Source organism: Urocitellus parryii, chromosome X (assembly GCF_045843805.1).
Source record: "Urocitellus parryii isolate mUroPar1 chromosome X, mUroPar1.hap1, whole genome shotgun sequence".
NCBI classification, from domain to species: Eukaryota; Metazoa; Chordata; class Mammalia; order Rodentia; family Sciuridae; genus Urocitellus; species Urocitellus parryii.
The window spans coordinates 52,085,494-52,100,181 of NC_135547.1; the positions used below are offsets into that span (position 1 = coordinate 52,085,494).

Genomic DNA, 14,688 nt, shown 5'->3' on the forward strand with positions numbered 1-14,688 from the left:
TAGTGCAAAGTTCTTTGCTAAGGCCCTTTTAAAGGCCCTTTGAGTTTAAAGGGCCTTATTCTCTTAGTAGTCTCAAACCAAAATTTCAGGATATAATTACCCTGTAACCAGCTACACAGTACAGCACATAGGAGATGAGACCATTATGTTACCTATAAGAGAAATAGAGCCATGGTCAAGTCAAGTCAAGGTGAACAGTGGTTCTGGTCATGGGAAAAAAAAATCAACTTAAAACAGTTGGCCATTTTGGATGAGATATCCCTGCCTTCCTCCCCCTCCTTCCCAGAGTTCTCCCCCCCACCATTCTATTTCTTACCCTCCTCCCCTCCCCTTCCCTTTCCTCCCCTAATCTTCCCCTTTCCCACCCTCCTCACCTCCTTCCTCTGCTTCCATTTTTCTCCTTTCTCCCATTTCTTTTCCCCCCTCCCCTATCCCATTTCTTTCCAATAACTTGAATGTGCATCCTTAAAAAAACTAGGATCTAGGAAATATATCAGAATGTTAAAAAGTTATGTTTTTTTTTAAATTTTACTTTTTCTCAGCTAAGTACCACAATTTTATAATTAGGAGAAAATGCTAGATTTTAATAGCATCATACACTTTATTTGACATTTATTTATTTGAGGTTGCAATAAAGGATTATGAAACAAGTATCAAATAATGTAATCATTTTCAGTGAAAGATAAAGTAAAACATAATACAAAGAAAATGTGATACCTTTAGTATGCAATTACACAATGTGATAAAACTTTTTTTTAAAAAATACTATGTCATATTAACACCTTAGTGGTAAACAATAACTTCATTATGATTGATTTATAAACTATTATTCACATAAACAAATCCATATAAATCAAATGTAGTTTTGACAGACATTCTTAAAAGTATACTCATTTTTTTTTCAAGCAGTCAAATTTCACAATGCACTGTTCTAGTTAACAATAAGTAGTGTATTTCTATAGCAAATTAATGAAGGCACAGCTAGTGCAAGCAGATTTAAACCCTTAGACTTCCGGGCTGGAAAAAGGAAAAAATAACAATAAAACCCTTGCATTGTTACTTCAGGAACTTTTTTTTCCAAGCAAATATTTTTCTAATAATTCTGACAGTTTTCACAGCTACAATCTAAGAGGAACATGACAAAAGGATTTCACAAAAATCAACATTCTGTAGCACCAAACTAACATGCTTTAAATAACTAACAACAGTTTACATATTTTGAAGAATATTACACTATAACAGGCTCAATAGAATAAACTGATACTTAAGACACTTTATAAAACAATTTTTAAATGGGCTAAGAACATAGGAAAGCACAAGACATTTATAAGAGTAATAGTGTTCAGGTTATAGGGCAGGTTTTCATTTATTTCAAGGCTACATAAACCTGCTTCACTTCTGCTTGCTTGAATTTTTAAGATTCTTGAAAATTTTTTCAGCCAGCTTTTTTATTTTCGGTATTTCCTATTTACGTAATCTCTGCCATCTTGATAGTAGGTATCATTGACTTCTCCTGTATAATAATAGATTGACTTCAGAATGACATTATCATGTAAAATTTGACCAATTTCAAAGTCCTCATCAAGGATAGCATCTTCTCGTGGTTCCAGCTTTCCAATCTTAGGAATCTCAGGAGGACTAAAGAAATTGAAGAATGATGCATTAGGAACCTCTCTTGGCTGAATTTCAATTTCTCCAGTAGCAGTTGTACGACTATGGGTGGTTGTCACAGTAACATCCTTTCCTCTTCTCCAATCTATCTTGCAGCCTTTGCAATCTTCAATTTCCCATCCCCAAGAGAAGAAGGGATCATTGTGATCTGGTTTTGACTTTATTATGTATGTCTTCATAAGCAACTCATTTCTGAAGTATGGATTGGGTAGGAAATGGAATTCAAAGGTGTAACTTATAGGCTGGCCAGGTTTTGAGAACTTCAGACTAACATCAGACAAGAATTTCAGAATGGGCTCATCATACTTCTGAATCATAGGCCCAAGCTTGTCAACATTCTTTAAAACAGTCAGCCAGTAGTCAGGAATGCCTTTAGGATCTTCTCTTTTAGGTTTCCCCTTCCGAGCTCTTTTAATACTCACTCTTTCTTTAGGCCTTGTCTCAGGAACTCTTTTATGAGCCTCTCTTACTGCAGACCTTGCCTTTGGCTCTGTTACTTTAGGTTTTTCTTCCTGTTCTGCCTTTGCCTGGAGGGCTTCTTTAGGATCTTCTTTTTCTTCAGGAGTTGCTTCCATACAATCTGTAGAATCTGCTTCTTCACCCTTAATTTCAGGAATTTCTTTAGGAACTTCCTTTTCCTCAGACTTTACATCAACAATTTCTTTAGGAAGTTCCTTTTCTTCAGATTTTACCTCAGGACTTTCTTTAGGAACTTCCTTTTCTTCATCCTTTACCTCAGGAATTTCTTTAGGAACTTCATTTTCTTCAACCTTCACCTCAGAGTTTTCTTTAGGCATTTCTTCTTCTTCCTCACCCTCTAAGGGAGGCATTTCACTAGGAGTGTCATCCTGCACCTCCTCATCACTGCTGAACTCCTCATCCTCTGAATTCCACTCACATTCTTCTTCTGTAGGCTCATATTCTGCATTGATGATTTGAAATCGCCTATCATACAGAGGCTTATTGAGTTCAGCATATTTTCTTTCAAGATCATGAATTGCCTTTAAGAACAGGGCGTCTACCTTGTCACATTCATCTTGAATATTCTTGAGGGCCTGCACACGATTTCTAACTGCCTGGGGCAGCCTATCCACGAAATTTGTCCCTGAGGGAGCCCGCGGCGCCCTTCTGGAAGGCTCAGGTACCCGCTTCTTTCCATACAAGCGGCTGTGGCTGCTGCTGCTGCTGCTGCCGCTGCTGCTGCTGCTGCTGCCGCTGCTGCTGCTGCTGCTAGTGCTGCTGCTGGTGCTGCTGCTGCTGCTGCTAGTGCTGCTGCTAGTGCTGCTGCTAGAGCTACTGCTGTCAGATTCGTCCCCAGAATCACTAGCTGAGCTAGCCATCTCTTCTTCAGCAACCCCCTGGGCGGCAGGTTCCGTGATCATTTTAAGATCCGCTTCTGCCATGTTGCAATCCCGCAAACCTCTTAAGGTGGTGACTACCACAGAGACCGCGCACCCAGAAATGGGCAGAAAATGACTCACGGATGCTTGGCTGGCGACGGTGAGGGCCCGGGCTGCGGAGGTGGCACTGGCGACCGCTGCGGCAGCTCAGGGCGGGGCGGGACTGCAAGCCGCAAGCCGCGGTGCTGTAGTAGCAGCTTCTAAGGCGGCAGCGGCAATGGAGACCTGGGAGAGAGCCACGGGAGTAGGGCCTCTCCCTGTTGCAGCAGAAGCAGACCGAGGCGTGCCGCAGTCCAATGGCGCAGTGTGAGATCCTGAGTTCTTTTCTTGGCTCGAAACGTGAGCCCCCTCCCCTTGCAGTCAGATCTCCTGTTAATTTCGTTCCCAGTGTGCCTTTAGTTCGTTCTTCATTCGCTGGGCAACTTTGATTGACAAACCCTACGCCCAACGAATGGCCTACCGCAACACCCCCCCCCTGGCTCCACCCACCTTCCCAGATGCTCCTTGGTTGCGGAGGCACACACCCCTGGAAGACGTTCTCCCCCACCCCCACTCAGAATTTTTTTCTTTATAATTTTATAATTCAAAGAGAAAAAAAATAGTTACACGAGGTAAAAATGCCAGCTATAGTTCCTAACAAGGGAAAAAGAGGAGTGTTTTCCTTCTCCCAACCGCCCATCCTGAGTTGGTCACGGGCCTCTTAACAAAAAGCTGTTTAAAAAAAAAAAATTGGATGAAAATGCTCTGAATAGCGTCATTAGGTTGTAGGACTCTGGGTGATTAAAAAAACAAACCTGAGTTCCTCTAAATATCCTGTGAGCATGTGTTTTTTACACTGGAAAAAAGGGGGAGTCGTTTATTGGCAGAGGGGGAGGGGCTAGACAGCAGGCATATTGCATTCCACGTAGCAGATTTAATAAGTGCTGTCTGTGATGTTTGGCAAGCCTGGTTTATATCCATCTACAAGGTTTGCGAACCCATGTTGCCGTGAGTCAGTTACACCATTTTTTAAAATTATATTTCTCTTTTTAAGCTGTCATATAATATACCCCAACCTTGCTGCTGAATTGCCACGAAGCCCTTTTCAATGCTTGCAACAACCTTTTAGATAAAGCAATGGGGTATTCAAATGTTAGGAAGTATTATTAAAAAGCAGACCGTTTGTTTTATACTTAAGTGCAGCAGGTTTCAATTCCACAAACTGCAGGATGGGAGGGGGAATTTGTGTTAATGAAAGCATCCTCTGCCAGTGTATAGGATGTCATCTGCCACCAGTTTCCTTCTTATATTGTAAAATATTAGCCATATTTAAGAATGATTTACAAGTCCTGGAGTATATGAATAAACTTTTGTAAAATGAAGTTTAAAAACAGATATATGTTGTTTTTTATTTACAGGATTCTTTTCTGCTACAGATCAACTCCCTTGGTACAACCAAAAAGACCAGTGTTTACTTTTCATTGAAAGGTAAGGATGCTGTTTAGCCCATTTTTATGAATGACATAAAAATACCCAACTGTATTTGAATAGAAATTCACGGATATAGTCTTTTAGAGATTTAATTGGAAGATGTCTTTATATTTTTATAGAATAAAAATCCACAGAGATGATTTGGCATAGTAATGTAGAACCTAATCTACTAAACCACATTCACTATCTAAACTTGGTCATGGAATACAAGTAGTATAATAAATTATAAAATATAAGGTATTATTCATTTCAAATGGGGAAAGAGGTATTAAATTTAGAGTAACCATTATATTACTTCTTATTATAGAATTTGTGTTTTGTCATTTAGTCACATATTTTTAAAAGTTAGGAAATGCTTTCTGATTTTGTCAAAGATTTTACCTTTACTTATCTCCAATTTCCAAAATATATGAGCATTGCAAAGATGAAACTCCAAACAGAAAATTTTCATGGCAAATAATGTCTTATTTTTAAATAGATATATATTCCATGGAAATAATTGTCTTCGTTTATTTATCAGATTTCTGTTGTAGGGAAGCTGTGTCGTCACCATTTCTCTTTTTTTAATATTTTTTTGTTAGTTGTTGATGGACCTTCATTTTATTTATTTATTTATTTACTTACTTACTTATTTATATGCAGTGCTGAGAATCGAACCCAGTGCCTCACACATGCTAGGCAAGTGTTCTACCACTGAGCCACAAACTAGCCCCACCATTTCTCTCTTTATAAACACACACCCTGTTATTAAATAATGCCCCTGGATACCTAGCAAATGAATACATATACGCTTGAGAAAATCAATATAGTATGAATTCCTAGAAATAGGGGGGTAGACTAAAGTTTATGCCCATTTTATCATTTTATACATATTACCAATGCATGTGCCAGGAACACTTGTAGAGGATGGCGGTATAATGGTAAATAAAATTTACTATATGTGTGTATACTTTCATTTCATAATTTTACTCAAAACATATACCATAGAAAAAATCATTTAAATTAATGGGTTATACAGTGAATATTGTTTTGCAACTTATTGTAATATGATGGATTTTTTTTAAAGGATGTTCTTTTATTTTATAGTACTTTAATGATTTCATTTCCATGTTAAGGTTTGTACCACCAAGAATTTGTATTTTTGAGTCAATAAGTCAACATTTTTTATTAGCTAATTAATTCATACAGAACCATGATAATGTTTCTGTTCTATACCTATTTGAAATGCCACCTTTATCACATTACTGAATTGACTTGGTCTATTACTAAATTTCTTTTCTAATCATTTGACCATAATTTTTCTATTAAAAAAACTCATAAGGCAGTTTTAAAATGACTTTATATTTTGTGAAAATAATATATGTCAATTTTAAAAAAGTCAGACAGTATATGAAATACAAAGAAGCAATTAAAAGTAATTCAAGGTATACCAAGAGGTAATCACAATTCACATTTTTAACAAATATATTTAAACTGATTTCTCAATATTATGTATTTATATTTCTTATTAGAGATATTATTGAATATCTTTTCATATTTATTGTCTATTTGAGTGTTGTTTATACCCTTTGCTTGTATTCCATGAAATTAAAAAAGTAATTAATCAGAGGTGAAATCCTAAAGGTAAAAAGCTTTGGCCTTTGTTTAAGGCAACTATGACTCTTTTAGAAAATACCTCTGTTCTGACTCATAATATTAGTCAAATGTGATTCAGTTACAGCTTTTATTCTCAAGTTATCTACTTGGAGGGTTTCTGGAATACTTTTCAAAATTTAATTCTTTTGACATTTGTTTTTTTAAGTTGTAGGTGGACATAATATCTTTATTTCATTTTTATGTGGTGTTGAAGTTTGAACCCAGTGTGTCACGTGTGCTAGGCGAGCACTCTACCACTGAGCCAAAACCCCAGCCCCTCAAAATTTAGTTCTTAATCACTCCACAGATACTAGAAATCTTTGGATAATAAAAAGAAGAAATATTTATGAAAGGCCTCATAAAAAATAATATGCTAATTATTGTGATATTCAGTTTGGAAGTGTTTATTTCTTAGTTGTACATTATGTCAGTTTTTAAAAAGTAAGTGATTGTTACAATCACAATACCCTACTTTTGTTGTGTGTATACTTCCTGGTATCTCATAATATATTTTTATTTTGTGGTTTTTGTCTATTATGTTACTTAGTTCTATGTAGTATATATAATTTAACTTATATATTACACCACATAATTTCTACTGTGAGTATATTGTGAAATATTACTTCTAACATATCCTAAGCTTATTTTTCTTTAAAGGTTATATATAAATTTCTTGTACAGCAATATGTTCCTTGTTCAATTATTTTATAATTGGGGGGACTAAATGTTCATGCTTTTACATGATATGCTACTTCAAACGGAATCTGTTAGTATACCCAGACTGAACATAGCTCTTTGATGTCTGTTTACATTTTCCCTGAGATAAACATATACACAATCCCTTCCATATCCACACACAAAAATTATACAATGGCAAGCATCCCAATATTGTCTTTTGTTCTAGATATCTGAGATGCTAAACATTGAAAATTCATTCATTTTTAACTTCATTTTTTGTTCACGGAGACAGATTTTGTCTATTTTAATACACAAGTCAATCCATTTTAAATGTTTTATTGAATATAATATATATAATAATTGTACATAAATTATATAATTTTATAAATGTTTATGCCTAAAAAAGTATTATTTACATTAAGATAATGAAAACTTTTATCATCCCAAAATTTTATCATGCCCCTCTGAATCTCACTTCTATCCCCAGGCAATCACCAATCTATTTTTTTGTTCTTATCAATTAATTTGCATTTTTCAAAAATTTTATATAAATGAAATCATGATCTTAGTATATGCTCTGAAGCCAGAATTCCAAGATTTTAATTAGTTTTTCCCTTTCCTATCTCTCTTAGTTTATTTCATTTTCATTACATCTGTTTCCATCTCTAAAATGGAGCTAATAATGGCATATAAAATGCAGATTTAATATTCTTTGCTATTTTACATATTGTTTATCAAGATTGTATGTAAAAAGACCATTCTTGTTGTAAGGCCTCAGCCTTGCTAGCATTTCCTCCTGCTCATGTTTTTACTTATATTTTAGAAGCAGCATGGAAATATACAAATAAATATTTTGTCTAATTTGTATGAGGTGGCAATTTCAAAGATATTGGCCACTCTTTGATATTAATAATAATACTTGGTCCTAATATTTCTAAGAACAAACAGACACTCATCCTGCTTAACATTATCCAATTATGGAATATCTCCGTTTACTTTGAATGAAGAAAAAACACATTTTATATAAAATTTCAATTTAGGTATTGCTTTAATATTTTATATCACACAGTACCTTCTTTCTTAAATTATCTTCTTTCTCTATAATTACCTGACAGTTCTAAATTATATAAACCTTATTTTCCAAATCTCAACTCATTGTATGTCATATCTATTTTTATCCCATTTACCTTTTTATTCCATTATAAAACTTATATACAATTAACTACTTACCTTTTATGCAGTTAACTACCTTTATCTTAAAATTTAGTATATCTAAATTTGTTAAGAATATCTTTTGTTCTAGATATTACCATTTTTTCCTTTGTATATATAAGTTTGGGGTACTATGTGTTGTAACTTTGTATAGTCATCTTTCATCGTTGTGACCAAAATACTTGATAAAAACAACTTATAGAAGGAAAAGTTTATGGCTTGTAGTTTTAAAGGATCAGTCCCTAGCCAGCTGACTCCATTACTCTGGACTGGAGGTGAAGTTTCCATCATGGTAGTAGAGGATAGTGGAGAAAAGTTGCCCAGCTCATGGTAGCCAGAAAGCAGAGAGAGAGGCCAAGAGCACAAGGAGCCAGGGACAAAATATATAATCCCATGGAACAATCCCAGTGACCTTCCTCTAGCCACCTTTTTACAGTTACTACCCAGTAATCTATTCAAATCCACGGTTAGGTTACAGCTTTCATAATCATTTCACTTACTGCATTAACACAGTAGCTGTTGGGGGACACTTAATATCCAAATCATGACAGATTTAAGGTAAAAATCTCACGTAATACTTTAGATTTTCTTTGTTCTTTAGCTTAGAATAATGGCCTCAAGTTTAATAGCTGTGGAAATATTTTCCTTGTTGGAGATAGAAGGAATTTGAGAGATCATCTTGTATAATTTCCTTGTACACATTGGGGAAATTGAGAATTTCCATGTTGATAAACATTCTCAATATTTCTAGGTATTCATCACTACAAAGAATTTTGATTAACATACTTTTAAGTATATTATTATTTGTTCAAAATGTCTTTTTTCACAAATTTTAGGATTTGGGTTTGGGAGCAGATTAAGAAATAAATGAAAATCATTCAGTCCTCCAAGAATGGATTATTATCCTCAGCATTATGCAGTTAGTGTTGATAGCTGTCAATGAATAATAATAATTAATTTTATCATTTTAAATGTAACATTGGAGGTATGGTTGTGGTTCAGTGGTGGAGCGCTTGCCTCACATGTATGAGACACTGAGTTCAATCCCCAGCACCACATAAAAATAAAATAAAGGTATACATAAAAAAATAAGTGAAATGTTTAAAAAAGAAGAAATTATGTTTAAAAAAAATGGACCAAGTGCTTTGTTTTTCCAATTTCATTTTAATGAATCCATTGAGGGTATTATTACTATCCTCAAACCATCTTTATGTGATATTGTCATCATATTTGCGGATACTAAGTCATTTACTTACTCAAAGTCACATAGTTTATAATTGGAAGAATCTGCATGTGAAAACAGATGGGCTCATATTAGATGTTAAGATCTTAACCACTCTACTATATCAGCTTTGATGAACAAAAGTGAATGGACTCCTGGGACAGAGGCATTGAAATTAGAGTTACATCCATGACCACTCTTCCATGTCTCTTATAGCAGTTTTATTCTCACAGTGTCAACAACTTTGTGACCACCAGTCCTAAAGTTCCTCTGGCTTACACATACTCTTGCTTGAAATGACAAGTTATACCAGAACAAATTAATTTAATTAAAAAAGATGAGTTCATTAATTATAACATGCCTAATGACTTTATTTCATTAGCATTCAAACACCAGGATGTCAGAGGTTAAAGTTAATGCCAATGTATCCTATTCAGAATTAAACAAAAATATTATTGGTATTTTTCATTTAAGTATTACTAGCAGCCAAGAAACCTATACTTTGAGGGATTTGAAACTACTCATTGAAAGCATGAAATTACCTTGAAATCTAATACTGTAAGCATAAATTTCTTTTGAATTTAAATTATATTCTACTGTTTATTAATGTTGATTTCATATAGGATAAGTTCTGTTCCTGAGTGGAGGAAGATGCACAATGATGATACCTATTCCTATGAGTTTCAGGTGACAGCTCAGGCTCTGGGGTCAGACCACCTGGATTTAAATCCTGCCACATTACTGCATATTTGACCCTGGATAAGTCACACTTCTCTGAATCTCGGTTTCCTCATCTATAAAAGAAAAATAATGCTGGGCACAGTGGTGCACACCTGTAATCCTAGTGGCTCAGGAGGCTGAGGCAGGATGATAGCAAGTTCAAAGCCAGCCTCAGTAAATGTGAGATGCTAAGCAACTTAGTGAGACCCTGTCTCTAAATAACATAAAAAATAGGGCTGGGGATGTGGCTCATGGCCAAGTGCCCCTGAGTTCAATCCCTAGTACTCCTCCTCCAAAAAAGAGAAAGAAAAATAATGATAGAAAATGTTCCATAAGGGCCTGGGTCTGTGGCTCAGTGGTAGCACACTTGCCTGGCATGTGTGAGGCACTGGGTTCGATTCTCAGCACCGCATATAAATGAATAAAGGTCCATCAACAACTAAAAAAATATTTAAAAAGAAAATGTTTCATAAGATTGTTATATAAAAATTAAGGTGCTGGGAACAATGATGAACACCTGTAATCCCAGCAGCTCTTCCATGTCTCTGATAGCAGTTTTATTCTCATGGTGTCAACAACTGAGGCAGAGGCTAAGGCAGGAGGATCTCAAGTTCAATGACAGCCTCAGCAACTTAGTGAGGCCATAAGTAACTCAGCTAGACCCTGCCTTTAAATAAAACATAATAAAGGACTGAGGATGTGGCTTAGTTAAGCACCCCTGTGTTCAATCCCTAGTACCAGAAATGTAAATAAATAAACAAACAAATATGTAAGTAAAAATGTTATAGAATATTTAAAAGATGCTTAATGAATAGTGTCTATTATATCTTTCATGGAGCCACATAAGGATTCCTATCTCAGTTAAATAAGCATGATCCAAGGTTAAGGCTAGCAAATTTAATCGGTTGATGCTACTGTATTTTACATGTGTGCCATCTCTTTCAGTTTAGGAAGTAAAATTTGCCTTGTGATCCAAAGTCACATTGTGTTAATATGAGAAAAATAATATCTTTGGTTCAGTTATTCTCTACTCTGTCAGGTTTTTCTATTAGATTATATTCTTAGCATGTAGTAAAGACTAATGCTTAAGCAAATCTAGTATTAATACTTTGAAGGTGAAGATAGCTAATGTTCCACTCTTACTCAGCAATGAAAAAAGAAGAGAGGTAGCTGCATCATGACTGACTACATGTGAATAAATGAGCAAGATTTTTGATGAGCTAATCATTACTTTTAGTTATAAAAATCTGCTTAATACAGAGAAGGAAACAAGAAATAGAACTACAAAATCTCCAGATTCTTTTGTTTTAGTAACTCTCTTAAATGTAAACAAAATTTTGAATTTGTTATATTGAGCAGGTTTCTCTGTCTTCCCTTATATGCAAACTTTTTCTAAGAGTAAGTAAGCATTCTCTCTTTAGAGGTAGCAAATCTTCATTTATCACCATTTCATCTTCCAACATTGTGAGAATGTATCTAGCCTTCTCTGTAAGAAAGATTAAATATAACATGAAGAATTACATAAATGATCAGACTAGTTGACCATTCTGTTTGCTGAAGCCTCTAGGCTACTTCCTTAGCTTTTCACATATGCTGTGCATAGTTTTTTGATAAATCCTCCTGAAAATAATTTTTACATCACTTCTGTAATCCCAAACTTACTGATACTCAACTGTCCAGAATCACGCCTGTGATTAAGCCATATTTTTTACCTTCTGGCAATACTGGGCAATTTTTTAAACCAGCTATGTTTCAGTTTCCTCATGTATGCAAGGAGGATTATAACAACACCTATTTCATCAAGGCATGGTGAGCTTTAAATGACATAATACATATAAAGCTCTTAGAACACTATGAATACTCAATTAACTCTTACTAAACTTATGTTCTCCAGGAACACTTACTCAATAAAATGCAGTTCTTTAGCTCTTCATTTCCTTCAAGGATTATTTACTTGGACTACAATACATTTTTGTATGTCTTATGAGAAACATAAATCATTTCTTATGTGTATACAGATACATTCTTTTCTTCAGTACATTTTACATTTCCCTAGGACAACACCAAAATACTTTCTTATGTATAATCCTCTGTCCTCATACAATATGTTCCTTTGCACAAGAACATACTTATTTCTACTAAACTACATAGTTCTAATGACCTAACTTCTCCAAGAAATGAATTGCCTTTCTGACAACAGGACCATTTTTACACACAGCTCAAATAAAAAACACCATATAACTTTTGATTACATAATAATTTTGTTTACCAGTCATTTCCTATATGTGTCAAAGATGCATGACTGCCACACAACAAATAATATTAGTTTTCTAAAATTTCAGATTTGTAGAATTATCATTTTAGCAACCAACTTCTAAACAGGTACACTTCACAGACTTTATTTAAATAACTAGGAGGCCATGCAGAGTCTTCAGAAGAATACTTCTTGAATTTAATATGGATCCATATTTAATATTAAAATAGCTGTTTACTTAAACCTTTTTTTTCATTAGTATTTTCTTTCTATAATATTTCTAGATAATAATTAGTTGAAAATTGTTTTACATGTAATAGTCATAAAAATGAAAGTTTAATCACAATACCAGAATTCCTCCTTTTAGTACTCAGATTTATGTATTTACTTTTTGTTATTAAAAACTTGTTGCTTGAATAAAGCATAATCTACATGCCACATTGAATTTTCATTTTTTATGAATTATTAATATCCACCAATTTCTTTATTGCTTAAAAGGTACTTTTTATTTGATAGTCAACGTTTTTATACAAAAACAGTTATTGAAAGATTATGTAGTTAGTAAATACCCCAAAGCATAACTTGAGATCATATCTGTCTTGCTAACCTAGAAAATACCAATGGTTCTCAATATACACAAAATATGTCCTTAATATGGTCAAGTGAAAGAGTGTGTTGCAAAACAATATATTTACTATTATTTTACCGGTGTAAAAAGTGTAGATGTAGACATACTATGTATGCATATATATGTTTGTTTGCATATACATAAAGAAAATGTCTAGTAACATACACATGAAACTAATGTAACAAAAAGATAGAAAAAAAAGCTGTGACTATTTACCTTTATTAATTTTTAAACAACAAGCTTGTATTATTTTTGTGATTAAACAAAAATTTAGGATAACAGTGAAAAGCATTGGACAAAATTTGGGCAAACTTTATACAGAGAGCTGAAGTAGTTCCTAATTACCTCTTGCAAAGTTATAATCTTTCTTTCATATGAGCAGCACTGTTTATCAATGAGGTCATGCTTTATTCTGATTTGTGTATGACGCTTGTTTATACATTTGTGTTCTTCCCCAAACATCATATTTTGTTGTAATTGCTATAAAGTCATCAGAGGCAATATTATATATTACTGTATTTCTCAGCATTATCTTCACAGTGCAAATACAGTGAAATTTCTTTCATTTGAATTATTTTTTTTCTTTTATTTAATATCTTTTAACCTATTGAATTGGACAGCTATTTTTAAATGAGAAAATGTCTCTTATTTCTAGAGACTTTTGTTTCTTGAAAAATGAAGATTATGAGTGGGCCAACATTTTCTGAAAAGATTATTTTCACTTGTAGGAAAAATTAGAGCCATTTCCTAAAAATGTCTGTCTAGATATCATGAAATTCTTTTTTCCTCTGGTTTTGTGATGATTTGAAGAAATTTTGAGCCATAAAATTCTGCTTGATCATAAAATCACTAGGCGTATTTCACTTTTTCAGCAAGTGATGTGCACCTAATTTAGCTGCAAATGGTGTGTATGCCTGCTTTTAAGTTTATAATATGCTTACTAAGTGATTCTTTTTAATTCAGTAAGACTTATGCTTACTGGACTAGAATTTTAAATCACTGGGCTGAAGTTATTATAAAATAGTATAAAAACCCATTAATGGGATATATATATCAGACATATAGCTATGGCAACTGATAGAATATTCTAGTTACTATTCCTTTCTGTACTCTCTTGCATTTCACTATTCAGATACCTGTCCTTTCTTACCTGGATTCTTTAATTCATCATCTTCATTTATCCTACCTAAAGTTTTCTTGCTTCCCATCCAGCCTATATACTGCTAAGAAATTAACTTTCTTAAAATGCCATTTTCATTATGTGAGACCCATCCTCCTGAAAAAAACTACAGGAACGTCTCATTAAAAGGCATTGCAGTGCAGGGAAAAAGAACACTGGTTTGAAGATTTAGAGTTTAAATCTTGACCATACCACACAGTCTTTAGTGAATAATTTTATAGAATTTATAAAGTCAAACATACTCATTACTTGCTAGCTATGTAGCCTTAGAAATTTACTTAATCTCATTAATTCACAGTCTCCTTATCAATGAAATGTAGAAAATAATATATAACTATGTCAATTAGGACTTTTTCGTTGCAAATAATAGAAATATACACTAGCTAATTTACACAAAATTTAGTTCATTGGAAAAATATCAGAGTCTCACAGTATGTGCATGCAGTAGGGAATACAATGAGGCCCCATGGTCAGAATAGTTTAATAGTGATCTCAAAACTAACGTCAACTGGAACTTCAGTCATTTTCAACTGTATTACTTTCTACTTAGCTATAGGAGGGTAAAAACTCTGATTATAGCTCTAAAGGACTGTTACCAAAATAAGATGAGTGCTATGA

At 33.8% G+C, this 14,688-nt stretch overlaps 1 protein-coding gene across 1 annotated transcript; it reads right to left on the reverse strand.

The window, feature by feature from the left end:
- Positions 1-766: 766 nt before the first annotated feature.
- On the reverse strand, positions 767-3,431 carry Nap1l3 (nucleosome assembly protein 1 like 3). The gene has a single exon (XM_026412352.2). The coding sequence runs from the start codon at positions 3,072-3,074 to the stop codon at positions 1,449-1,451; it is 1,626 nt and encodes a 541-aa protein (XP_026268137.2). The 5' UTR covers positions 3,075-3,431; the 3' UTR covers positions 767-1,448.
- Positions 3,432-14,688: the final 11,257 nt, after the last annotated feature.